General features: G+C 43.3%; 1 protein-coding gene across 2 annotated transcripts; it reads right to left on the bottom strand.

Moving 5' to 3' along the window:
• Positions 1 to 1,614: 1,614 nt before the first annotated feature.
• On the bottom strand, positions 1,615 to 27,127 carry LEMD1 (LEM domain containing 1). Of its 2 annotated transcripts, XM_042925805.1 has the most exons (7): positions 27,053 to 27,088; positions 25,771 to 25,970; positions 25,520 to 25,635; positions 24,781 to 24,900; positions 21,994 to 22,064; positions 3,020 to 3,096; positions 1,615 to 2,194 (listed from the first exon to the last, which is right to left on the bottom strand). In XM_042925805.1, the coding sequence occupies exons 3-7, from the start codon at positions 25,599 to 25,601 to the stop codon at positions 1,996 to 1,998; spliced, it is 549 nt and encodes a 182-aa protein (XP_042781739.1). In that variant the 5' UTR covers positions 25,602 to 25,635; positions 25,771 to 25,970; positions 27,053 to 27,088; the 3' UTR covers positions 1,615 to 1,995. The 2 variants fall into 2 exon arrangements, with proteins under 2 accessions (XP_042781739.1, XP_042781737.1); XM_042925803.1 differs by lacking the exon at positions 25,771 to 25,970 and having other exon boundaries at positions 27,053 to 27,127.
• Between the last annotated feature and the right edge of the window lie 544 nt (positions 27,128 to 27,671).

Here is a 27,671-nt window from a genome sequence, read left to right on the forward strand (position 1 = left end):
ATCTATCAAGAGGATGTACCTCAATTTATCAGACTATTCCCCTACTGTTGGATATATGGGCTGGTTCTACATTTTGGTTACCATAAAAATTGCTACAGTCAACTTCTTTGTACTTAAGACTTCTCTAGGGACACCTGGCTGGCTCAGTCAGTACAGCATGTGACTCTTAATCTCGGGGTCATGAGTTCGAGCCCCACAGTGCATGTAGACTTCACTTAAAAAAAAAAAAAAGTACTTCTCACTCTTAACTATAGAAATCAAACTGATGGGTGGGGAGATGGGTAGAATGGGTGATGGAGATTAAGGAGTGCACTTGGGATGAGGACTGGGTGTTGCATGGAAATATTGAATCACTGTATTGTACTCCTGAAACTAATATTGCACTGTATATTAACTGGAATTTAAATTAAAAACATTTTTTTAATGTTTATTTATTTTTGAGAGAGAGGGAAAGACAGAGCATGAGCGGGGGAGGGGCAGAGAGAGAGGGAGACAGAAAATCAGAAGCAGGCTCCAGGCTCTGAGCTGTCAGCACAGAGCCCGATGCGGGGCTTGAACCCATGAACCATGAGATCATGACCTGAGCAGAAGCTGGATGCCTAACTGACGGAGCCACCCAGGCGCCCCTAAATAAAAACTTTTAAACAGGGAGGGAAAAGACTTGTCTGTATCTAGAATTAGCTCCTCCAGGGAGTAGAAATAATTGTCCCAAAGTGAACATTGCTTGAGCATTTCTTGAAGGCTTACTACCAATCAGTTGTGGACCACACTAAGTACTTTGTATGCATTATTTCTTCACATTCTTCATCCCCCTAAGAGGTCTATTCTATCCCTATCTTCAGAAGTTGAAACTAAAGCTCACAGCTTTGTGGGTTTGAGCCCCGCATCAGGTTCTGTGCTGACAGCTCAAAGCCAGGAGCCTGCTTCAGATTCTGTGTCTCCCTCTCTCTCTGCCCCACCCCTGCTTGTGCTCTGTCTCTTTCTGTCCCTCGAAAAAGAATGAGCGTTAAAAAAAAATAAAAAATAAATAGTCTGAAAGTCTTTAAAAAAAGAAAGAAAGAAAGAAAGAAAGAAAGAAAGAAAGAAAAAGAAAGAAAAAGAAAACTAAAGTTCAGACAACTAACTCACCCAGGGTCACAGAGCCAATAAACAGAAGAGCCAGGTACCTACCCAGCCCTGCCCTTCTCCCAGAGGCCACGATCATAACATTCCCTCATCGGGCATTAATTTTTTCAAATCTTGCTACGTTCCAATGGCGGAAAAGCTGTCTTGTTCTAAACCGTTTGATGTTTGCCAAACCAGACACATTTCCTTTTTTGTTAATTACCTGTTGTGGCCTTTGGAATCAAGTGGGACTTATGGCTTATCACCATAGTTGAAAAGAAAAACACCAGGGGCGCCTGGGTGGCTCAGTCGGTTAAGCGTCCAACTTCGGATCAGGTCATGATCTCGCGGTCCGTGAGTTCGAGCCCCGCATCGGGCCCTGTGCTGACAGCTCAGAGCCTGGAGCCTGCTTCCGATTCTGTGTCTCCCTCTCTCTCTGCCCCTCCCCATGCATGCTCTGTCTCTGTCTTAAAAATAAATAAAACATTAAACAACAACAACACCACCAGGCACAGTTTCCTCTTTATAAGTATGCCAACTGTGGAAGCATTTAATGATGGCCATCATCGGGGAAGTCCCTGTCATTACGCTTTTTCACACAAGTGCCTGGTTCTCTCCCTCCTCCCTTCCCAGCCTTGGATTCTGGTCTCCGTTCATTGTGACTCTTCGCACTTCCCTCAACCTCCCTGGCCTGTTTCCTTCTCTTGAAACATAAGTGGTGAACTAGAGAGTACATAAGGCCTCTTCAGCTTCGAAATGATGAGCCTGGGTACAGATCTGTGAGGGCACCATAGCGCAAGGCTAGCAGGCCATGGGGCCCGGCATCCCCCTTTGGAGAGGTCTTTCCTTTCCGATACTCAGGTGCTCACTCATTGTTCTGCCCTAAAGCACTTAACCAAAGAACGGCTTCCTTTCCACCGTTATGTAGACAAATAACACAATGATGAAGATGCCAAACACAGCAAGCCTCAAGGCCACCGGAAACATTTCTACGTTCCAGAACTCAATAATGTTGTTCACTGTGCAGTAGTCTGTCTCTCCAGGGCTTCTCCATTCTTTGAATCTGGTGCTTGATGCTCTTCTCGTAAGTCTGCAAAAACATTAGTGGGGTTGTGGCTGGCTAGGACTGGAGCACCCCCTTAAAGTATCTGGCCCTTGGGCCCCAAGGGAGAACCATGGTGGGGCTTTCAGGAGCAGCCCTCTACTCATTTAAAACCTCTGCAGATTTCAACAAGGCATCACAGGGATGTGAGCTCGCTAAAATCCAAAAGGGCGTTTATTAATTATTATTATCACCCACCTGCATAACATCTTTCAGGGCTGGCCCAAGGCCTGACTCAGGGACTTACAGGGTCGAGATGGGATGTGCTTTTGAAATCTGCTAATGTCATGTTTAAAAGGACAAGATGGTGCTCTCTGAAATCTTTCAGCGAGAGTCTTATGTAGCCACTCGTCTAATCCTGGAAATCTGCCTCACTTTATTAGAAGTTAGGGAACTTTCCAGAAGACTTTACTCTCTGACCAACAAATAAAATGGCCCGTTTGGGGCTTTTATTTCAACTGCCTACTTCTTTTTTTCACTCCGTTTTTTCAAGACGCAAAGAGGAATAAATGTCCCCAAAGACTACAAATCGAGACACTTGGATTCTGGTCTCAGTTCAGTTTGACTTTTGTCACCCTCCTCAACCTCCCTGGCCTCTTTCCTTATCTCCAAACATACGTGGTGAACTGGACAGTATACAAGGTCCCTTCAGCCTTGAAAAGTCCTTCAAGGTCCCTCTAGCCTTGAAATTATGAAATAATCCTTCTTTCTCCACAGATTCTTTTCAGCCTCAAGCCCTTCACAAAAATCCGAACAACAAAACTTTTTCCAGGAGTTATATATAAGACAACAATATGCTAAGAAAAGCATTACCTTATTCCCTCAGAATGCTTATAAGCCAGGCAGCAGCTATCTAGAGCTTTTGGTCTCGTGGTGAAAGCCTCAGGTCTCTAATGAACAGAAAACAAGAATTTATTGTTGTTCTCTAATCAACAAGAATTTACTGTGTCCAATGTCTTCTACAAAGGACTTTCTTTTTTGATTCTAGAAAAAGTCGTATCATCTGAGAACTGATAGAAGTTTTGGTACCTCAGGTATTCATTACCTCAGAACACAAACTTTTAAGTTTGCCTTTCCTCAGTAGTTAGCAAAAACATCCAAGTTCCACGGCATAATATTTTGCTCGAGTGACTCACGCTTTAACAATAGACACACCAGTAACTAGGGTCACATGATGCAAGCAGCATTCTGGTCTTAAATATCAACTCTCTATTTTGTTCTTATCTGGACTTTTTTTTTTTTTTTATTGCTTGGAGCTTTTTTTACGAGCATGCACCAGTTTTATAAAAAGACTAAAGTTATTTTAAAACACAGGTCGGTGGGGCAGCACCTGGCTGGCTCAGCCGGGAGAGCATGTGACTCGATCTCGGGGTCATGGGTTCCCACGTTAAGTATAGAGCTTATTAAAAAAATAATAGTAATAAAATAAACAAAAAGCAAGCTGACTGTGAACAAAAAGTGATCTCGGAAAATGATAATGTTCGGTGAGAGGGATAGAAGTCGGGGTAATCACGTTTTCTTTTATTTTCCCCAAAGTTTCTTTCATGTGGTTATTTTTCCAAACAAAGTGAAAAGCTATAGCTCTCTATGCCTTTGTTTCCTCCCTGTGAAATCGACTTGTAAAGATTAAGTGACTTAATATATGCAAAATGATTCAAAGCTCCCCTGGCACGGCGTAAGCATCCAATAAATGTTAGCAACGATGATTATGATCATGGTAATTATTATTAATTGCGTGTTGCTGGTTTTCCTCATATGTCTGGTTTTCCTTGACTGTCCATTCCCCAATTATGATTCAGGCCTCAGCGTCCTCGAATTTCTGCAGTGTCCAGGCCGGGTGTCTTCGGCAGGTCCGACGGTCTCAGCCCAAGGTGGGGCGGGCAGGGCATGGCCTGTCGTACCATCACCTATGGCTGGTCACTCCCTTCCCAGTCCAGGCCACGGATGATGAAACAGCCGCAGCCTGCACCCCATGCCTCCGCTCCCTGCCTCACCTTCTAGAAGATGATGTTCTTAACAGCGGTTTAATGATACCCAAGCGGGGCCTCTGTGGATGGTGGGAAGCTGTGGGTAGAGCGAGATGTCACATCCAAGGAAGCGCTGTGCCCAGCGTAGACGCTGCAGGTGTGCAAACCCCTACAACTGCCTGGAAGAGGGGGGCTGTTGAGGAAAAGGGGCTTTGAAAATTCTCACCAAGTAGCCAGGGGGGCTAGTGGCGGTTCGCTCACCAAGAGACACTTCAAACTATTTCCAAGGGCGAAGGGAAAATCGTTTATAAGCACATTCTTTTTTTCAACCTTTTTAATTACAGAAAGTTTTGAGCGTATACAAGAGGAGACGATGAGATAATGAGCCTCTATGTACCCGTCACATGCGACTTCTTTTTAATTCTCTTAAATGTAAAAATAGATCTGTTAAAGAAAACATTTGGGGCAGAAGTCTTTTGCAAAATCAAATTATAGGATTTCACAGCTCTTAGGCAATCAAATACTCGTCCCCTCCTCTTCCCTCCTGCCATAACGAGATTTAAGTCTTGATTGCCTTTTCTTTTATCATTTCTTTACTATCACTCACATGTGGGGTTCTCCGACAGCATGTAACACGTGGGCATTTTGATTTTCAAAAACGGAATAATTATGGCCTCTCAACTTGACTGTGCAGCCGTCGATAATAATAATTATAAAGTCAGGGGAAAAGGTTATTGATCCCAATAAACAGAGTATAAAATTGTATGTATACAATGGCCACTGGGTAAACACACACCGAAACAGAGTATAAAATTGTATGTATACAATGGCCACTGGGTAAACACACACCGAAACAAACATTAGAGGAAAATGGAAGCGATGAAATAAATCAGTTTTTGTGTCTGTAGCATGATTCATTTTTCATTAAAAAAAAAAAAAACCTTTAATGTCGTTAAAATATGGTTTTCACTATAAACAGCATTTACAGTGGAACTGAAAAATACCGGTGTTCATTAAAGCAATGGCTGAGTGGGGGCGCGTGGCCCCCATGCGGGATGTAATGTTCCTTTCTCCCTTCGCCCAGAGCAAGAAACTGCAAAGCTGGCTGCTTTCGGCGCGCTCACAGAAGAGGGCCACGAGGGAATGCGTGCCCTCTTTGCTACAGTCCTGGCATTCGATTCAGAAAGTGACACCCATCCGCCTATTATCGATCACAGCTGTCATTAGGATGTAAGCAACTCTGAGATGTGCCAATGCAATCGACGATGAGTGTCTTATTATAATCCCAGCGGACGCTTCTAGAGTATTTCTGTGTGCCGGGCACCGCTCTGAGCATTTTACCTCAACAAACTGAGTCTCAATACCACCCTGTGAAGAAGGTGTTTTCGTTATGCCCATTTCGCAGGTGACAAAACCGAGGCGTGGAGGGTTTAAATCCTCGGTCACACAGCTGGGGAGAGAGTGGAGCCAGGAGTCAACCCAGGTAAGTGTAGCCTCAGAGTCCCTGCTCAGAATCACCCTGCTGTCCTCCAGAGTGGTAGATAATGCTGTTTTACTAGAAAAGAATCAGAAATACCGTGTTCTGCTCGTCTGTTATCTTGGCCATTCGACATGCCCCAGTCCATGGAATCTTCCTAACAACTCTGTAGTGACCATTTTACAGATGAGAACACGGGTTTATGGAGCGAAATTATTTGCCCAGGTTACACAATTAGTGAAAGGCACAACTATACTTAAACCCAGATAGTCTGGCTCTGATGCCCTGTGTTTTGGTTTTGTCATATTTCTATTGGGGAAACTCATCCTTAAAAATAGAGCAAAAACATATGTCTAAAATGAGGTTTTCGTTAATTAATAAGTGATCAAATCACTCATTAATTTCCCATGGAAGTAACACTTGTAGCCATCTGATCGCTTCTTAAATATTGTAGATAAATTGGTTTTTTTAGGAAGATTTTTCTTGGTAGGCTAATTTTGTGCTCATTCTGGCCTACTTATTACATCCATTGAATCTGCAAGCGGACTGTGAATGAGATATTATGTCATACTGTATTATAGCGACTACAAAACGCGGGGCTAATATCCAGAACCGGAAGAACAATGATCAAAAATCTCTTTAAGTCATTACTCATCACAACATGTATTTGGTTTTTGAAAAATGATCTACCTTGACGGAAGCCATTCATTTTTGTGCATAAGGAAACACAAGCTTGTTTGCATTTCCGCGAGATGTATATTTTCCAGGGTAGACCCGAACCTGGCCAGAAATGTGCTAGCCTGACATCTACAGTGACAGGCAGGCAGAGGAGGGCGCGGGGCTGAGTGCTGGGTGCCTTTCCACTCCTTTCTCTTACTGTTCCAGGACTTCTTCCTGCCGGCCTCGGGGGGAGTCAGGAGGCAGTGCCGCTCCTGGAGGTGGGGAGGTGACATCTTCTCCTAACTGCAATGTATTACACTTTCCAACGGCTCTCTTTCATGGATGCGGTTTTTCTAAAACGGCCTATCTGTAGAACCAGACATTTGTATCAACAACTTGGCAAACTGTCAGTTGTGACCCTACTCACGGGCAGAAAAAATCCTTTTGATTTAGAGCTCTTGAAAATTGAGTTAACCTCAAATCCCTTTGTTGACTAAACATGATTCCGTTAATAAAAGATCCTACAATAATTTTAGACTCTTACTTCATTGTCTATACGTCAACCTTGATTTAATAGAGCTCTCATTTTCAACATTGTGTTCCTTTAACCTAAGTCGCGATTTTGAGTTAATTAAAAGCCTTCTAAAATAATCTGTAGCACATTAACGAAAGAAGGGTTAAAAACCTTATGATCATCTCCATTCCTGATTTTTTTTAAAAAAAGGCATCTTCTAGCAAATCAGAAATAGAACAGGAACTTCTTTAACTTGATAAAAAGTGTCTTCCACCCTACGACCCAGCAAGTGCACTACTAGGTATTTATCCACGGGATACAGGTGTGCTGTTTTGAAGGGACACATGCACCGCCATGTTTATAGCAGCACTATCGACAATAGAGCCAAATAGACAAATATAGACAAATACAGCCAAAGTATGGAAAGAGCTCAAATGTCCATCAGCAGATGAATGGATAAAGAAGATGTGGTATATATATATATATATATATATATATATATACACACACACACACACACACACACACACACACACAATGGAGTATTACTCAGCAATCAAAAAGAATGAAATCTTGCCATTTGCAACAATGTGGAATGGAACTAGAGGGTATTATGCTAAGCGAAATTAGTCAGTCAAAGACAAATATCATATGACTTCACTCATATGAGGAACTTAAGATACAAAACAGATGACCATAAGGGAAGGGAAGGAAAAATAATATAAAAACAGGGAGGGGGCAAAACATAAGAGATTCTTAAATATAGAGAACAAACTGAGGGTCACTGGAGGTGTTGTGTGTGTGGGGGGGGGGTGGGCTAAATGGGGAAGGGTCATTAAGGAGGATACTTGTTGGGATGAGCACTGGTATTAAATGTAGGGGACGAATCACCGTATTCTACTGAAATCATTATTGCACTATATGCTAACTAACTTGGATGCAAATTAAAAAATAAATAAATAAGTTATTTTTAAAAAGTGACTTCCAACACCTACACTCAAAGGTAAAATACTAAAAACAGTTCCTTTAAAATCAGAACCAAAGAGGGGCGCCTGGGTGGCTCAATGGGTTAAGCGGCCAACTTTGGCTCAGGTCATGATCTCACGGTCCATGGGTTCGAGCCCCGCGTCGGGCTCTGTGCTGACAGCTCAGAGCCTGGAGCCTGTTTCAGATTCTGTGTCTCCCTCTCTCTAACCCTCCCCCATTCATGCTCTGTCTCTCTCTGTCGCAAAAATAAATAAATGTTAAAAAAAAATTTAAAAAAAAAATCAGAACCAAAGAAAGAATTCTTATTATCACTCTTACTTAACACTGTAATAAAGGGGTCTTAGGCGGCGTAGTAAAACAAACACAAAAATTAAAAGTCTACAAACTGGGTTAAAAAAAAATCTACAGAAAAATTATAATTGCAATGAGTCATTATTAAAAGATCAATATGCAAAAGTCAATTATATTTCTATATGCTAGCAACAGGCCATTTAAAACATAATTTTTACAAAGATACTATTCCCAATAGCAACAAAAATTAAAAGTTTAGGCAATATAGCTACCTACGAAAGCTAACAAAAGATAAGCATGACCTACAGTGAGAAAATTATAAAATCTTACCAAAGAACATTAAAGAAAGTTTGCATAATGTAAAGAATGTAAACAGGAAGACTCAACAGAGTAAAGTGTAGTTCTTTCCAAATTAATGTATAAAGCCAGTAAAAATTTCAGTCAAAATTCCAATCTGAATTTTTCATGGAACTTGGTAAGCTTATTCTGAAATTTACATGGAAGGGCAAAAGGACAAGGAAAATAAAGGCACTGTTTCAAAACAACAAGAAGAGGGACGCCTGGCTGGCTCAGTTGGTTGTGTCTGATTCTTGATTTCAGCTCATGTCATGGTCTCACGGTTTGTGAGTTCGAGCCCCACGTCGGGCTCTGTGCTGACAGTGCGGAGCCTGCTTGGGATTCTCTGTCTCCCTCTCTTTCTGCCCCTCCCCCATCCTCTCTGTCAGAAGCTCTCTCTGTCTCTCAAAAAGTAAACTTAAAGAAAAGAAATAAAAGAAATAAAACAACAAGGAGGTTGGGGGCTTGCGAAGGTAATTGAAACATTCTGCTATCAGCACAGGCTAGACAAATTGATCAGAATAGAGACCGTGTTGTTCTCATGGCTTTTGTTTTCTGGGGTTTATGATGCTTTAACGTCGTCAGGTGATCAGAGCCTTGCTAATGCATGTGAGCAAGCCTTTCCTGGGCAAGCCAACCAACCCAAAACCCATAATCCCAACCACTTCCTTTTTCCTTCACATACTAAGCCAATACTTCCTTTGCTCTGGTTCAGTCCAGGGCCAGATACTGGCCAACTAGGAACCACCTTTGTAGCCTGGAGCCCACCGAAATCATTCAAATTAGCCAGTCCTAAAATGCTTACCTTGCCTGATCAATTTCTTCCTGCAAACCCACAATAAAGTTGGGTGCCCATACTTTCCCCTCACTCTCATTCCCTGCTTGACCTTCATAATTCCCCATGCGACTCTGCATGGCATGAATTGGGAATAATAGGTAATAAACTCCCCTTTCAGGGTGCCTGGGTGGCTCAGTCAGTTAAGCACCCGACTCAATGTCAGCTCAGGTCATGATCCCAGGGTCATGGGATCTATCCCCACATTGGGCTCTGCACTGACAGTGTGGGGCCTGCTTGAGATTCTCTCTTTGCCTCTCTCTCTTTCTCTCTCCTTCTCTCAAAATAAATAAATAAACATTAAAAAAAACCCTGAGATGACACAAATATTGGAATTATCTGACCAGGATTTTAAAGCAGCCTTCATAAAATGCTTCAAGGAACAATATGAAAAGGTTTGTAGCAAACAACAACAACAAAAAATTAACGACTTACAAAGAAGTAGAATATGTAGAGAAGAGCCAACATATAGAATAGAATATAAGAGTAGAATATATAGAGAAGAGTAAATTTAGAAGTGAAAAAAATGCAACAGCTAAAATTAAAAAAAAACTCACTAGATAGGCTTGGCTTGACAGAAAAATTGAGAAGACAGAGGAAAAATCAATCTACTTGAAGAAAAAACTGCATAAATCGCCCAAAATAAAACACAGAGAGAAAACAGAGCAAGCAAACAAACCAAACCAAAACAAAACAAATGAGGTCAGGCTGAAAAAGGCATTTGAAGAAATAATGGCTGAAAATATCCCAAATTTGGCAACAGCCACAAATGTACAGATTCAAGAAGCTGAGTGGATTCCACACAGGACAAACGCAAAAAAAAAAAAAATCCATGCCAAATACACGTCATAGTCAAACTTCTGAAGATCTTTGTGCACCAAGAGATATCATCAAGAAAGTGAAAAGGCAACCCACAGAATGAGAAAAAATATTTGCAAATCTCATATCTGATAAAAGCTTGGCATTCAGAACATACAAGAACGCTTACAACTCAACAATAAAAAGACAAGCAACCCGGTCAAAAAATGGACAATGGGCCGGACTAGACATTTCTCCAAAGAAGATATAAAAATGGCCAATAAGCACATGAAAAGATGCTCCACATCGTTAGCCGTTAGGAAAATGCAAATCAAAACCACACTGAGGTACCAGTTCACGTCCTCCAGGATGGCTTCTAAAAACAACGTGGCGTAGAACGACAAGTGTTGGCAAGGATACGGTGCTACTGAAACCCTCAGACATTAGCGGGAATGCAATGTGCCCCAGCTATTGCGGAAAATGGTTTAGCCATTACTCAAAATGTTAAACACAGAGCTACCTGATGACCCGGCAATTCCACTCCTAGGTGTATATCTAAAGGAATCGAAAACAAGTATTCAAAGACTTGTCCTTGAATTTTTATAGTATCACTTCTCCCAATATGCATGGGGTGGAAACAATCCAAATGTCCATCAACAGAAGAATGAATAAATAAGCAGTGGTGTATTCATATAATGGAACATTAGTCACTTGAGTGTCAATACAAATACAGGCTGTAATGTGGATGGACCTTGAAAACCTTAAGCTAAATGAAAGAGGCCAGCCACAAAATATCACATCCTGAGTGTGCCACTTATAGGAAATATCTAGCAGAAGTAAATCCATTGAAATAGAAAGCAGATTAGTAGTTGCCAGGAAGGAGTTGGGGAGTTACTGCTTAATGAGGACTGAGTGTTATTTTGAGGTGATGAAATGTTTTGAAACTAGATAGTGGTGGTTTCATAGCGTTATGAATGCTCTAAAGGCCAGTGGATTGTGCACTTTAAAATAGTAAATTTTATGTGAATTTAATCCTAATAGAAAAATGTATGATTCTTGTCACTGTAGTATGAATATCCTTATCCTTTAGTCTAAGGAAATACATAATGAAGTTCTGGGGAGGGAGTAAAAGATCATGATGTTTACAATTTAGTCCAAGAAAAAGATAGATAAAATTATTTTAAAAAATGGTAAAATGTTAAAAATTGGTAAATCTGGGTGAAGGCCATATAAAACTATTTGTTAGGAAGAGACACCTGAGTGGCTTAGTGGGTTGAGTGTCTGACTCAGGTCATGATCTCAGGGTTGTGAGATCGAGCCCTGAGTTGGGCTCTGTGCTGAGCATGGACCCTGCTTGGGATTCTCTCTCTCTCTCTCTCTCTCTCTCTCTCTCTCTCTCTCTTTCTCTCTCTCTTTGCCCCTCTCCCCTGTGAGCATGCTCTCTCTGTAAAATAAAAATAAATTAATCCATTTTAAAAAAGAATTATTTGTTAAAACTTTCTTGGGATCCTTGGGTGGCTCAGTCAGTTGAGCATCCAACTGTTGATCTTAGCTCAAGTCATGATCTCACAGTTTGTGGGATCAAGCCCCCATTGGGCTCTGCGTTGACAGCATGGAACCTGCTTGGGATTCTCTCTGCTTCTCTCTCTGCCCCTCCCCTGCTTAAGTGTGCATGTGTGCTCTCTCTCTCAAAATAAATAAATAAACCTTAAAAAAAAAAAAAGAAAGAAACTTTCTGTACTTCCTGTAAGTTTGAAACTATCTTTTTTGTTACTTTTTTAAAAAGACACCAAGGAGAGAGTGAAAAGATAAGCCGACTGGTGGAGGATGTTTATAATGGGGGAAGCTATGCATGTGTAGGGTCAGGGAGTAGATGAGAAATCTCTGCACTTTCCTCTCAATTTTGCTGTGAACCCCAAACTGCTGTAAAAACAAAAGATAAGCCCAGATTACTAGAAGGTGTGTGCTATAATTATGACTGACAAAGGATTAATATCCAAAATATATAAAGAGATCCTGTAAATTAACAAGAAAAAGATAACCTAATAGAAAAATGGGCAAAAGACACGAACAGGCATTTCACAGATCAGAAAACACAAATGAGCAACAAACGTGTGGGAAGATGGTCAACCTTATTAACAACAATAAGCAAATTGTAGTTTTAGTGAAATACAATCTTACACCCACCACTTTGACAAACATTACATCCGGCAGTACTAAATTTTAAAGAAGACTGAAAACGACGGATCTCTTAATATGTTGTTGGTAGGAATGTAAGCTGGTGCAGTCCCTTTGTAGAGTGATTTCACATGATCTCTAAAGTTAAAGAGGTCTGTGTGCTGGACTATTGTAGCAATTCCATTCCTAGGTGTATTCATGCAATTAGAAAAAAATTCTTGCACGTGTACACAATGGATCCTGTATCACAATGTTTGCAGCAGCTCGTATCAGAAAAGCTTGGAAACAATCCAAATGTCCAATAAATAAGGAGTGGATCGATATATATTTATAATAACTACACAACAGTGAAAATGAATGAACTAGTGCTACAAATATTGCAAGAAGCCCAGGACATAATGCTGAATGACAAAGGGAAGTTATTCAGAAATACTTACGTGATGATATCATTTACATAAAATGTAAAATCAGGAGACACTAAAGTTTGTGGATACTATAAAGAAAAGGAAAAGAAAGAAAAGTAGAGAATTCAGGGTAGTGGTTACCTTGGGGGCAAGGGAGGAAGGAGGGCTATATTGAAGTCTTGGAGTCTTCAACAGAATTGACTTATTTTTTCGATCTCTGGAGTGGGAATCTAACTGCTCATTATATGATTCTTTTTTACCCTTTTAGATGCATAAGACATATTAGGATAAAATGTCAAAAATATTTTCAGGTTTGAGGGTTTTTTTCTGTCCACTTGGGCAAATCCGTCTGCATACGTGTCAACCCATTTGAACTGTGCTGATTTCTGCACCACAGCTTTTACGTGTGAATGAAAGTGTCACCAAAAAATGCCTCATAGGGACTCTCATTACAAAGCAATCATCGGAAAGTAAGCCTCTGTTTCCACGGGTGAACAGATGTCCAGGAGTCCTTCTGCGACACTGCGAGAAGAGACACTGGGGGGAGCTGTTTCACTACTCAGGTGCCTGGTTGGTTTTCCTCCCCTTTGGCAGCCTGATACAACAGAAAGGGCAACAGAATAGAAATTAGGAGGCTGGAATTCTATTTCCAGTTTTTCTGCTACCTCTCCGTGTGGTCTCTGTGGTCTTGGGCAAGTCATATCCACTCTCTGCCTTGTTTCCTCATCTGTAGATGAGCCATGTAGCCTCCTTCAAGAAGCCTTTCAAGATAGGAAATCCCATGATCAATAATTATAATAAATCATACCTGGGCTCATGAACAGTGATAAATAGTGCCTGGTGCTTACAAAACCTTAACAAGTTCCAGGAGATTAAAATAATCTGGGGTTCTCGTACGGGAGGTACAACAGGAAACCCCTCTCCCTAAAATAGCTATACCCCAAAAGCAAATTATAAATTAGCTAAAGTCAGTAAGGCTATATTCTGAAATGAAAAAGAAAAGCTGAACTTTCTAAGTAAATTCATATTTTCTTTAGAAAGGGAACACTACTGCTCATAATTCAGTTTTATGAAAATAAATTTACCTTTGTTATCACACTAGAAACACTGTAACCAGAGTTCGGTTTCACTATCTCTTCCTGGGGCTCTTATGCCTCAAAAACTGGGTTCCGATACACAGAAAGAATCAGCATATAATCAATAAGATAAAGACACATTGATCATTAAGCATCGTTAAGCATATCTACTAGGAGGTCAGCATTTTTATAGGGAGAATGTTAAATTACATTCCTTGTAAAGACAGCATTTATTCCCATTAGCACATGTTACAGGTAAGAACAAAGGGCTTATTAAGTGGTTATAGAATGTGTAATTTACTCTTCACTTTGACCCAGCTAGAATATACAACTACTAGTGGGAATAGGGATGTTTTTCAATTAACTAAGAAATTATTATAGCGATGTTTAATGTCAGCTCTCCTAAAAACTTTACCTGCAACTCAACTGCACGCTTAATATATATTCCCTTTAATACATATTCCCTTGGCACACTGGGCCTTCTGATTGCAGCATTTGGGGTAGGCAATACACAGGCTAATTATAGGCTTACAAAGTATCTTATCAGCAATAATAGCAATGGAGACACAGAGAGTAAAAATCCTATTGAAGTCTTGGCACAAAGATATGGAAACAGACCTCAGAACAGGAAGCAAAAGGAGACCTGAAGCTTTCCTTACCTCTCTTCCCCTCTGCACTGTGTTCTGCACTGGTGGTAAGGCAAAGGGGACATAGACACAGACTGTCAGCATGTCCAGAGGCCAAAGAAATGGAGGTCAGGGGGCTGTGCATGTAGAGGGGAGGTACTGAGGTGCTCGGTGGTTGAAGAATGGGAGGGGCAGGAGAGGGGACAGCATGGAGGCATTAGTGTGACCTGTGCCTTGTGACCAGGGAAGAGAGACATGGCTGGCATGTCTAGTGGGCAAGGAAGTGGTGATGGGCATTATGCAGAACTGGTGGCGGCTGTTATGACGGGAGATTTGGTCACACTGAGAAAAATTTTAAAAATTGAGCAAAAATGTAGATATAGGGGCGCCTGGGAGGCACAGTCAGTTAAGTGCCCGACTCTTGATCTCAGCTCAGGTCATGATCTCGGGGTCATGAGTTCAAGCTCCACATGGGGCTCTGTGCTGGGCAGGAAGCCTACTTAAAAAAAATTTAGGGGCGCCTGGGTGGCTCAGTTGGTTGAGCATCCAACTCTTGATTTCAGCTCAGGTCACTATCCCAGGGTCATGGGATCAAGTCGTGAGTTGAGCTCCATGCTGAGCATGGAGCCTGCTTGAGATTTTCTCTCTCTCTCTCTCTCTCTCTCTCTGCCCCTCTCCTGCACTGGTGTGTTCTCCCTCTCTCTCTCTAAAATACATTTTTTTAATGTAGATATATTGAGGATAATGAAAGCCAGGTGTCTCACTGTCATAGGAAGGGGAAAGGTAATAAGGAACACTAAAATGTTGGATTGGAACTGGAGATCAACATGAATTCATGGCTTTTTAATTTAATATATATATATATATATATATATATATATATATATACGCACACACATATACACGTATATGTGTATACATATATACATATATATGTGTATATATACGTATATACACATATATATGTATATGTGTGTGTATATATATGCATATATATACATATATATATACATACAGAGAGAGAGAGATGAAAATAGTTTTAGATGTGTATGTGTATGTGTACATATATATACATTTATTTTTTAGCTCTATTCACTGAGAGGGCCTGGAAGCAATGACTCCCCAGTAGCAATGAGCTCCCTAAAGTCCTAGATTTTGGTTTCCAAATACCATCCTGCAGTAAAAGGAACCAAGGCTCCTTGGGCAGAAAAAGCGCAAGAAGGGTCTGAAACATCTTGTGCCAGAGATTAAGAAAACCCTCAAGGAATAATGAGGACATGTTAAAAGGGCACAGTATCCATTTTGAAGGGGCTCCCACTAGCCAAATCTGGAACAACTTGAGCATTAAAATGATATCAACGAATACAACCTACTGAATCAAAAGGAATCAATGAGTCCATACTAATATATATGAATGAATGGATAAATGAGAAGGGGAGATCTTCCTTACAGTAGAATGTCAACTAGTAAGTATAGAAGGAAGGATAGAAATAGAAAATCTTTGGGGCACCTGGGGGGCTCAGTCAGTTAAGCATCTGACTCTTGATTTCGGCTCAGGTCATGATGTCACGGTTCATGAGATCGTGCCCCACGTTGAGCTCTGGGCTGACAGTGGGGAACCTGCTTGGGATTTCTTTCTCTTCTCTCTCTCTCTGCCTCTCCCCCTGGTCATTCTCTCTCTCTCTCTCTGTGTCTCTCTTTCTCTTCCAGAATAAATATACATTAAAACAAAGGAATAGAAAATCTTTTTCTTTTTAATTTTTTAAAGTAATTTCTCTGCCCAATATGGGGCTTGAACTCATGACCCCGAGATCAAGAGTCCCATGACCTACCAAGTGAGCCAGCCAGGCACCTCTAGAAATAAAAAATTTTAATGGGCCATCGTGGTAATGGAAGTTGAATCAGGCAGTCATCATGGGTGCTAGGGCTACGGATGAGATTTGATGAGGAACGTTATGTTGGCGTCATTTCAGAATATTTCCCCACAAAATACGGTTCCGTTACAAAGGGAAAATGATGGTCTTTTGGAGAAACCTGACAAACACCAACTTTTCCAGGTGATTAAGGTTACCCTCATCACTGGGGAACAGGGTGACATGTTCCCCGGAGTGATGCTCCGAGAACAGCACAGCATCATGTCTGAGGAATTTCTGCCCAGAAAGCGAGGCCTCTATGAATAGTCAAAAGGAAAAATCAGGCAGAAAAATCACCCTACAGAATGAAAGGCCTGTACTTTTTAAAAATAGTCAAGGGCATGAGTGACAGGGAAAGACTGAGGCAGGGCTCATCCAGACCGAAGGAGGCTGCAGAGAAGCCATGTGCATTTTTGGATTGCTCATGGATCGGAAAGCAAACGGGCGGTTTCGGGACAATTGGTGAAATTTGAATGGGGTCTGAAGATTAGACAGTAGCATGGAATCAATGTGAACGTCCTTATATGGAGCATCACGTGGTGGTTACGTAGGAATGCGTCCTTTGGGGGTGGGCGGAGACATGGCGGGGAGCTAGGGGAGGGACTTCCTGTCTCCGGTTTGCTCTCAACCGGTTCAAGGATGCGATGGCAGGGCGCGCGCGTGCGCACACAGAGAGCAAGTGTGGTAAAGCTAACACCCTGGACAATCTGGGTGAAAGCAATATGGGAGTTCTTTATACCTTGTATTAATCTCGCCACTGTCCCTAGGTTTGAAGTTATTTCAAAATAAATTATTTTTCAATGTTTCAAAAGGCAGGGGAAGGATTAGCATCAGGTGAAGAAGCGGCCTAGGAGGGCACATATGACGTTTTTTTTCTTTTTTTAAGGTTGGTCTGCCTCATTCAACACACAGCATTTACAGAGAGCAGTCTTTAATTCTATCTGTATATTTAATTATGTGAACATATCCGCAGGCACTCCGATATATCATTCTGCAGCACTTAGGAGTTCAATACTGAGGATTCGCTTGCCATTATATTATTTCTCATTAGGTATTTTGCTTTGTTTTGTGGGTAATTAAATATCATGCTTTGTACATAGTATTGATAAGAGAGGCGCCTGCGTGGCTCAGTCGGTTGAGTGTCCGACTTCGGCTCAGGTCATGATCTCGCAGTTTGTGAGTTCGAGCCCCGCGGCGGCTCTGTGCTGACAGCCTGGAGTCTGCTTGGGAGTCTCTGTCTCCCTCTCTCTCTGCTCCTCCCCTCCTTGCACCCTCTCTCTCAAAATAAATAAATAAACATTCAAAAATAGTATTGATGAGAGTGGTTCTTATTGTACTTACATAGCTCCTCTCGCGTGCCGTCAGTACTGTTTTATATTTTGTAACTTAATCCTCGCCACGCCCTGCGAAGTTGAGTCCGTTATTAATTATCCTGATGTGTAGGTGAGGAAACTGACAGGTCAAGTGTCTTGTCCAACTGGGTGGCAGAGCTGGGATTTGAACCCAGGCCGTCTGGCTCTGGCGTCCGTATTTTGGATACACATACTTTTTGTCTCCCGAGCTCATTTTTAAGTTTCTTGGGGACGGGGACTGTGGCTCCTGTTACACCTCTTCTCTTCCTCAGAAAGGTCTAGCACAACGCCCAGTATAGATAAATAGTTGTTAACTCACAGGCTGAGACTCAGGGGTGGAAGTTCTCTTGCGACCATTCCCTGGGTGGTCATCAATTCACTGTGAGCTAAGCGTTGTCTCTCAGGAGAATACATTAAGGTATGTCTAAGATACAAAGGAGGTGGTACAGAATAGGTCAGAGAGAGGGAGATCACCAACATCCGTGCACAACAAAGGCTCCCTTCGCCTCAGCCAACAAAGACTGGGTAACTCCCTCTCCCTCCTCCCGTATGCCTGCCATTGAATGCAATGCAGAGGATTCAAAGACATAGGTTTTCACCCTCAGCGTTTTACACGCGAAGCAAAAGCTCTTAGGAGGAGGGTGGGAGTTGGGGCTGACTGAAAAGGCCGCCTGCGAGGTGCAGACCGAGGGAACACATTTTTAGAAGCTCCTAGTGGAATGTGTAGGCTAGGTGACAAGAGAGAAGAGAATCTTCCAGGCTGGGAGGACTGAGTGAACTGGGGTTCCGGCAGGAAAGAGCATGTTGCGTCTGGGAGGGAACAAGGAGATGCCCAAAGGGGTCAGGAGCTCTGGAAGCCTACCTCCCGGGGTCAGCTGCCCTCTGGGTATCCAGTCCTCGAGTTAGTCTGCGCATGCCAACACCTTCACCCAAGGAAACGTGCCTGAGCCAGGGTGTCCATATGCCCTGGTTCGCCAGGACAGTCCTGCTTGACTCCTGGTATTCCCAAGTCCCTTCTGGAAGCGTCCCCTTTCATTCTCAAGAGCATCTTGTTGGGGGTGTAAATGACATGGTCACCTTACTCAAAGGCCACTTCATGCAACGTGACATTGTAGATTATTCTGCCTCCCTAACACCGCAAATCCCATTTTCCCCTCTTTGGTAGAAGGGACTTAGAGCCTGTGTTACACACACGGGCTCTATTGCCTACTCTGCCACTGGAAGCACTGGAAGGTGTGCCTGGAGTCCATGGGACAAAAAAAGTCCCCAGTTAAAAAAATATATATTGCCCTGGGGCGCCTGGGTGGCTCAGTCAGGTGAGTGTCCCACTTGGGCTCAGGTCATGATCTCACAGTCCCTGAGTTTGAGCCCTGTGTAGGGCTCTGTGCTGACAGCTTGGAGCCTGGAGCCTACTTCAGATTCTGTGTCTCTCCCTCTCTCTCTCTGCCCCTCCCCCACTAATGCACGCTCTCTCTCTCTCTCTCAAAAACAAACATTAAAAATTTTTTTTTAATTAGGAAAAAATTATTGGCCTGGGGTGCCTGGGTGGCTCAGTAGGTTGAGCGTCCGACTTGGGCTCAGGTCATGACCTCACAGTCCGTGAGTTCGAGCCCCCCATCGGGCTCTGTGCTGACAGCTCGGAGCCTGGAGCCTGCTTCGGATTCTGTGTCTCCCTCTCTCTCTGCTCCTCCCCGGCTCGCACGCTCTGTCTCAGAACTATTTATTAAAAAATTTTTTTTGAAATATTGGCCTGACTTTCTGGGTGGTCTTAACCACCAGAGCAGTGGGGCTGCATACATGATTTGATACAAGACACACATACAGTATCACAAAGCTTCCAGAAGTTGACATAATCCAAATCTCAAAGTGGTTTGTATGCCACTGGAAGCCTAGGATGGGAGAGGAAAATAGGTGTTCATTTGTGTTTCAAAGAAATGCGGAAATACTACCTTTCCAGGTACTTAGAAGACTGTTAGGCACAGACCACTGCTCTTAAGTAATTAAAGCCTATGGTGTTAGACAAGTATCTCAATAAACACACTTTTACCACCTTTTATGTGGAAATTTAAATGCTTATTTACATTTACTTTAGAATTTAAAGTTGAACAGATGTCTTGAGGCCCTTCTGAGAATCCAAGTGGCTAATATAAATCCTCCAGGGTCAAAACGTTTCATGCCATCACAGACTTTCTGCTTAATTCTATTGCCAATTCAAAATATTGATGTGGTTTTATTTCAGGTTTATGTAAAGCAAGGACTGAAGGGCATTGGTCCCATCCGATGCATTTTAAATACTCTGGTTGTTTTTCCCCCCTCCATGTCTTTGCCGGAACTATTACAAAGGGTTTGTGTGTGTGTGTGTGTGTGTGTGTGTGTGGAAATGAGGTTTTCTGAATGGAAAAGATTCCTTTGATGAACCATTTGGAAGATCTTAAAAATTCTTTTAGAAAACCTGATAAGATATCAGAATTACTTCATCAAATTTGAGTTATGTTCAAATGGGAAGCTAAAGCTTATGGCATACTACCAGAATATTTACTTGGGGGCTTCCTTTTCATTTGTTGAAATGCAGCAAGTAGTTTAAATATGAGACCAGGGGCGCCTGGGTAGCTCAGTCAGGTGAGTGTCTGACTTCGGCTCAGGTCATGATCTCGCGGTGGTCCGTGAGTTCGAGCCCCGCGTCGGGCTCTGTGCTGACAGCTCAGAGCGTGGAGTCTGCTGCGGATTCTGTCTCTCTCTCTCTCTCTCTCTCTGCCCCTCCCACGCTCATGCTCTTCCCCCCTCTCAAAAATTAAAATACTAAAAACATTAAAAAAATTTTTTAGAAGAATTACTAGACCATATTTGCAAACTAACCTATTTGTCACTAGAGCTGCCATGGCAGACTTGATGAGGTGAGCTTCGGGCTCCTAGTTTGTGCAAGAGCCTGTGACAGCTATTGAAAGGGATAAATGGCAATTTTAAGGGGAGGCCCAGGCATGGCCTTTGAGATCGTCCTTAAACCATCACAGGATTTTAACCAGAACAAAAATGGCGGAGGTGGCGGGGGGGGGGGGGGGGGGGGGGGGGGGGGGGTGGTGGTAATAAGGCATCAGATGAAGTTACGGGACCTTCATCGTGTGTGGGAAGTTTGCGTCTTGTTTCCAGGCATGATTCAGTCTCTGCTTGTAGATCTGAACTAGAGTCAGGAAAGGCCAGAGGCCCAGGACACTTAGGAGGATATTACAATTGTTGAAATAAAATTAAAAAAAAAAAGTAATACGGTGCAAGTTAGGATGTAGCAGAAAGAAAGGATGGATTTTCTTCCTTTTTTTTTTTTTTTTTTTCCCCTCCAGTAGGCTCCACACCCAACGTGGGGCTTGAACTCAAGATGCTGAGATCAAGAGTCACGCGCATGCGCTCTACCTACTGAGCCAGCCAGGCACCCCTGGGGGCTGGATCTTTAAAACTCATGACTGAAATCCATAGGATTGGCAAGTGTTTACATGTGAGGGGCCATGGGGAGTGGGGGTTCCAAGATGACTCTTGAGGCTTTGAGCCTGGATGGGAAGGTGGTAAAACCATGAAGGTGAACAGAGGCCACAAATGCAGGTTTGGAGTCAACAGAAATGAGTTTGGTCCCCGTGTCCCACGTGAGGAGCTGGGAAGTAGAGACAGCCACGGGGGAGAAGCGTAAATACACTTATGTAATCCACAAAATGTTCATGATTATAAAATTTGTTGCGTGAATGCAGGACAGAGGGGAGGGATGAAAGGACAAGGAAGAGGAGGGGGCTTTCCAGGAAGTGGCTGGTTAGGCAGGCCTACGCCTCAGGGGAATGGGAGGCCAAGGGAAATGATGCAGAGCAGGAGGGGAGGGGGGCCTGCAGACCGATCTCCTTTAGAGGCCAAAAGACGAGTCAGAATGGGCACAGAGGTACAGAACCAAGAACTGGGCGAGCATGGTGTTGTTACAATTGAAGGAGGCAGGCGTCTCTAAATACAGAGGGACCGTGGTCAGAGGACTGAGAGCTAAGTCCCTGGAGTTGACATCTTGGAGTTCATTATATGAACTAATTATGTGCCTCGTTCTAGCGCTTTCCCTGCACAGCCTTTCACTTGACACCCACCCTGTGAGGTAGGCAGTGCTTTCACGGAGGGGCTGGAGGACCGTGCTACTGGGGGGGTGGGGCGGGGAGAGGGTCTTGAGCCAGAACATGGAAGTAGTTTCACAAAACAGAAACCTGCATTCAAAGGAGCCTCTTTAAGCGAGGATCCTACCCCTGTCACAGAATGTAGCGACTTGCTATTTCCTTTCTTAATACGTGCGAAGAGTGCTAGTTCCTATATTTAATATATGGGTAAAAGTATTCATGCATTAGAATTGTACATACTTTTTTGGGTCCCTTGTGTTTTTCTGATGAGAGAAGGATATTTCCTTTCAAAATGATAGTGGTCTTAAGCTCTGGATCACGGGAAACAAAAGGAAAACAGGGCCATGAGAACATACGAGCGAGCAAAGGAAATAAACACCAATCGTTGGGGTGAATTCTCTCAACTGTAGGGCAGAAGAATTTGGGGAGGGGAAGAAAATTCACTTTGCCCTTCTGAGGGAAAAGAGCGTCTCTGCGGTGGCCTTTGTGCGATGCGCTGAGGCCTTCCCCCCGGGGACAGGGCGGGGGCTCCTGACAGGAAGGCTGTCATAGGTGTATGTCTCCGAGAAAAACACATTGCTGCGTGCAAGCTGGCTGCTCGTCTGGGCGGCTCTTTTCAGTCTAGTCAGTGCCCCTTCAAACCAGCTGCAAGCCTCATACATCCCTGAATATCAAGACAGGGCAGGAGGAGTTTCTCCTTCTGTGTCCAAAGAAGCCCCCCGCCCCCTTCCCCAGGAGGGAAGGCCAAATCTTGGCTAAAAGGCTTCAAAATCAGGGAAACTGCCAGGGGAAGGAAAGGTGGTTGGTTGTTCATCAACCCTTGGCTTCAGCCCGTGGAGAAGCATTTTGATAACCCTGGAGCGATCGTGTGCCACTGCACGTTCAGCAGAACCGTTGGAGGGGATTTTAAATGAGCTCTCCAACTCAAAAATATTTGGGAAGCTTGAAAAGAGGTGCAGTCATTAAAGCTATGCCCACTGGGGGCGAAAACAATGAGGGGCAACGAGGAAAATCAAACCTAGCCAGGTTGTTTGGATAACCTAATGCCTAGCCTCAGGTCGTCACTGCCCCCTGCCGCACACTCCCCTCAGCAACCCTGCCCCGGGATTAGGTATTTCTGTGAAATGCCCAAGACGGAATCTCCCCGGGAACTTAGCAGTTCTGCATCACCCCCTTCATTTGAATGGCACCAGGGTCTATGAGGCTCCTCCAGTGAGGGAATTCAAATGTCTGATTCAGACCTGACCCGGAGAAGCAGTCATTTCGTACTTGACCTAATCACCATCCACTGACACAACAGAATTGCATTACAAGGGTAGGACTGAACCAGAGCTCCCACCTCTGACCGGATCGCCTGCAGCCGGCTAACAGCAGGTGGACACAGTCTACGAAGCAATGGCAAAGCTTACAAACCGAAGGGCCCGTTTTCTCCTCGCCTGGGCGTAAATGCCCCTCCACGGAGGGCTGCGTGCTGGGAACCAGGAGAGCTTGGCCTGAGGCCACAACAGCTTGGCCGTGCAGCTTTGACCTGCGGCACTGGGCGGCTGTGAGCTGTGAGTACACAAGCCTTCCTTTCTGGAATCTTGCACGCTGGCACTGCATTTCATCAAAGGGCTGATGGAGTCCCTTCGGCTCCTGTCGAGGGCAGGAAACACAAGCAGTCCCAGGTCCGGGATAGGACTCGGAACACATTGCACATCCAGAAAGGGTCTGGGGTAGCCACTTGCCCTGCGGCACCCTGGTGCTAACTGTCCCACTCTGGGGTCAGTGGGGTCCGTCTCCAAGCCCTGCTGCTCTTTCAGATGAGGCCAGCCATGCCGGACTTAGGGAAAACCTTTAGAACCTGCACCTCTTCCAGTACCAGGCATCACAGGGGATTTTTCAGAAGGCCCAGGCACTTATCTTATTTGTTAAACTATTCCATTTGAACTGTTTGAAATTGCCTTTTTTTTTTTTTTTTTTTGTAGATCAAACGTGGTCAAAAACACAATGTGCTCATCCTCGCGGTAGAAATTGCGGAGAGAGTGTCAGGCACGTGGTAGAAGGAGCACGACGATGAGAACCAGACCTGGATTCAAACGTCGGTTCTGTCACCCTCTTTCAACAAACATTTCCTGAATTCGTGCTATGTGCTTAGTACTAGTAGTACTAAGCACCTAGTACTTCCAGGATCTGGACGTGTAGTGGCGACAGAGACAACGGACCTTGCTCTTCATGGCCCACTCTGGGGCTGCCTCCTAGCTATTTGATGTTGGGCCGGTCACTTGGCCTCTCTGGACTTCAGCTAGAAGCGTGGGGGTTGAATGAGATATTGCGCATTAGAACAGAGATGCATTGGTGGCCTTCAGTACATGGTAGTTCTATTATTTGACTGTGGCTCATAGAGGACTCCTAATAACTCTTTATCGAATGAAACAGCATTGGAGTTGATCGTAGGAGTCTTCAAGCCCACCCCCTACGATTTCAAGCCAGACGCCCCTACAGAAGAATGCTGCACATGGGGCAGGGGCCACTGGAATGGGAGCCCTGGGATCCCAGAGACCACAGCTCTCCACCTCCCCTGGGGCCCGGAAGAGACCAGCTGTGGTCAGCGCCTACGAAGTCGGGAAGGCAGTAGGCATAGGAATTCAGGAAGGTACAGTTGGCTTCATCTTTCTGAATGCACTTGAAATCATTTAATCCGAACAAAATCATTGCCAAATGTATTGATTGAGGCAAAGCAGAGGTTGAGACCTCAAAGGAGATGGGAAAACTACCTGTAGGAACTTCTGGTTTTAGAAATCAAACCCAGATTTGGTTCTGGTTAATAAGAGGACAGTGCCTCCCCTCCGGCTTTCCTCCAGTGGGGTCACCGGCATGGACAATGGAGTATTGGGTTCCTTTGGCAGCCCAGGGGCCTAGTCTCCAGGCTCCGTGTGAAAACGGGCCATATGGATATTTCGCAGGCCACCCTGCCGCATAGATCATACCAGACAAGGTTCGAATAAGTACACAGTCGCTCTCTAACAGTGCAGCTTCCGACGGTACCTTTAGCGTCATCATCCTGAGCTCTGTCCAGCTCTCTGGATCCATTCATCACAGGTGATGCACTGGGAGGTGAGACCAAGAGTTGCACCAACTTTTTTTCATATGCTTTTCTGGTGGAAGCTGAAGAAGAATGCAGAGAACACAGTCAGTTGTCCTGTTTGTGTATATGATCTCACTGCGTTCAAGGTCTTTCACAGAGAAGGCGCTTATTCTTGTACCTTACGTTGTTGGTGAATCATGGCTTTTACAATCGGGTCGACCCCACAGCTGCTCTCCTTTCCTTCCACAAACACTTAAGGTGGGGCCTCTGTGGATTAGCCACGGAGGCAGGCATCGGACACATCCGAAAGTAAGACTGACAAAACCGTACATCCTATCTATGGGGAATACGAACAATAAATACACAAAAAGCTAACATGGCACACATACTAGAAATGAAACAAACAAACAAACAAAACCCCACCCAACAGGGTGATATCATCAAGAGTAACTTGTTTTTCCTTGTCGGAAAAAAAACAATCCTTTTTCTCTGGCTCCCTATTTAGTAATCCATATGTAGCATCGGGACGTATTTATCACCTCTTCCCTGTTTATGGTTTTTTGTTATAAAAATTTGTTTTGTATTTCCATTTTGAGGGCTTTTATTGCATATGTTCCTTCCATTGTAAATGATTTTAAATCTCTGGAGGTAGTTTGTAAGTGATAAACGACTAGTCTCTAATATTTGCTGCGTACGTACGTAATATCGGGCCAGGTGAATATCCAAGCTTATTAAGTTCATTCTGTAACTCATAGTCACTCAGACACTTCACATCCACCATGGTGATAGATGTTTGGTCTCTCAGACAGTGGAATCTTTGAAAGAGGAAAACATTAAATTCATGAAGACAACTTCCAAATAAGCACGAAAACTTTACCGAAAGTCCACAAAAGTGCTTCAACCCAACGTCTCCAGGCTTGGAGGCACAGAGGCAAGAAAGCAAAAATCACCGTTTTCCGCCATAAATCTCTCTTGGGTTCAATTGCCTCGATGCGAAGCTTTGGGTAGGTGTCACTTTCCCCAATGCCTTTGGGGTTCAATTATTTCTAACTTTGCTACTCAACTCATGTGAGAGAAGTCTTCTGCACAAAATGAGCAGACGAACAAATGTTTCCATTCCTAGTTAGGAACTCTGAGTAAGACTCACGCTCTGAGAAGATAAGAAGTTAATTAAATACGAAAGAGCTGAGAGAGATTTTTTTAGTGAGTTAAATAAAAGTTATTTATCCCTGCCCTCCTTTTGATGAGAGTACAGAGAGTCCAGAGCATTCAGTTCCTGCTAACAGTAGTAGTTTTCACACTTGTAATTTAACTCTGAACGTAACGAGATGGTAGTTTTTAATTAACCGCCAACAGACTTGGTAATTGCTGAATTGGCATTTGGAAAAAGTCAGCTATTCATTCTCTGGCACATAAATTGATTTATATAGGTTTACCCAAGTCTTGATTGGCTTTCCAGACCTACACTAGCCTCAAGTTCAATCACGTTTATTCACTTGATCCCTTCATTCCCAACCCGCCCCTGCCCCCGCCCGAAGGACCCCTCCACCTACTTAACAAAATCCTGAAAAAGATACATCTGTCAAACCTTTTAACAGAGATTTATAATTTAGGAGCTTGTTTATTGTACCTCACTTCTATCATGTTTCTATGCTTTTTAATATTGCAGTGAAAATGACTCAAGACAATTACTCAGCACAAGAGGATCTGGACCAATTTTAAGTAATGACTTTGCCTTTATTGGTGATCAATCAATGTCCAATTAGGAAGAACATTGTATACAAGCTAGAAGAAGCTGTGAATTGTCATGTACATCAGGGTTGTCTGAGAATGCCTAGTTTTCCAGTTTTCCACTTTAAAACTATACTTTTGACCAGAGTCACATTCTGGCACCACAGTAGGTGCTTCATAAATGGGAGTTTTCTTTTCTATGTGTTGGGGAAGCTGAATTAAAAATTTTGGCTACCAGTAAACAACCTAATACAGAAAGGAAAAGGACAATGCGCCCCAGACTTTTTTTTTTTTTTTTTTTTTTTACTAGAAGCTAGCTTAGGCAGATCCTGTGACACTTGTTCCCAAGAACAGCTGTCTGTTGTTTCACCAACTTCCCCAAAATAACCTCCAAAAGAACCCTCATCAATTTCAAGTGACACTAGACAATTGCCTAGAGGGAACACACATATGGAAGAAAAATATTCAAATGGAATCCAACTGGATGATTAATTCACTTACCCCTTTACATGGTTGTCTAAAGTCTATGCAGTTGGGTTGGTTACTAAAGCCGGGTGAGTTTCACCCAAGGGTTTCTACTAGCAACCAACCCCTTTTTGCCTGTTAGATATCATGGTGATCATAATACAGACAGTGTGACATCAGTCAACCCCATAGCAACAGACTGATGTGGAAGTCAGATGATTAATTTAACCTGAGTTCAGACAGAAGGAGGCACTGGTTGATTTTATGGGCAGCCTGCCACGATGAAATGTCAAGAGATGCAGAGAAGTTATCATCATGTACAGGAAGTGAAGGGAAAGAGATACTATGGCACCAAACAGTGCCAGGAAACTGGGAAGATAAAGGAAATATCAGACAAACTCAGGTGCCAAGGTCATCATCAAAAGATCGACAGTAGTAGATGGGTGATTTGGCCATGTACTCTAGGGAAACTGAGAAAGTGGGAGAAGCTATATTAACTTGTCAAAGAATCCCTCATTTAAGAATGAGGAGATCCTTCAGACCATTAGCTTGAGTCTTTTTAAAGAGACCGCTGAGACTTTAAAAACAATTATGTAAGATGAAATGTAAGTACGGGAAAACACACTGTCTTAATTAAATGCCAGGAGTGGGAGGG

The sequence above is a fragment of the Panthera leo genome, chromosome F3, assembly GCF_018350215.1.
Source record: "Panthera leo isolate Ple1 chromosome F3, P.leo_Ple1_pat1.1, whole genome shotgun sequence".
NCBI lineage: Eukaryota > Metazoa > Chordata > Mammalia > Carnivora > Felidae > Panthera > Panthera leo.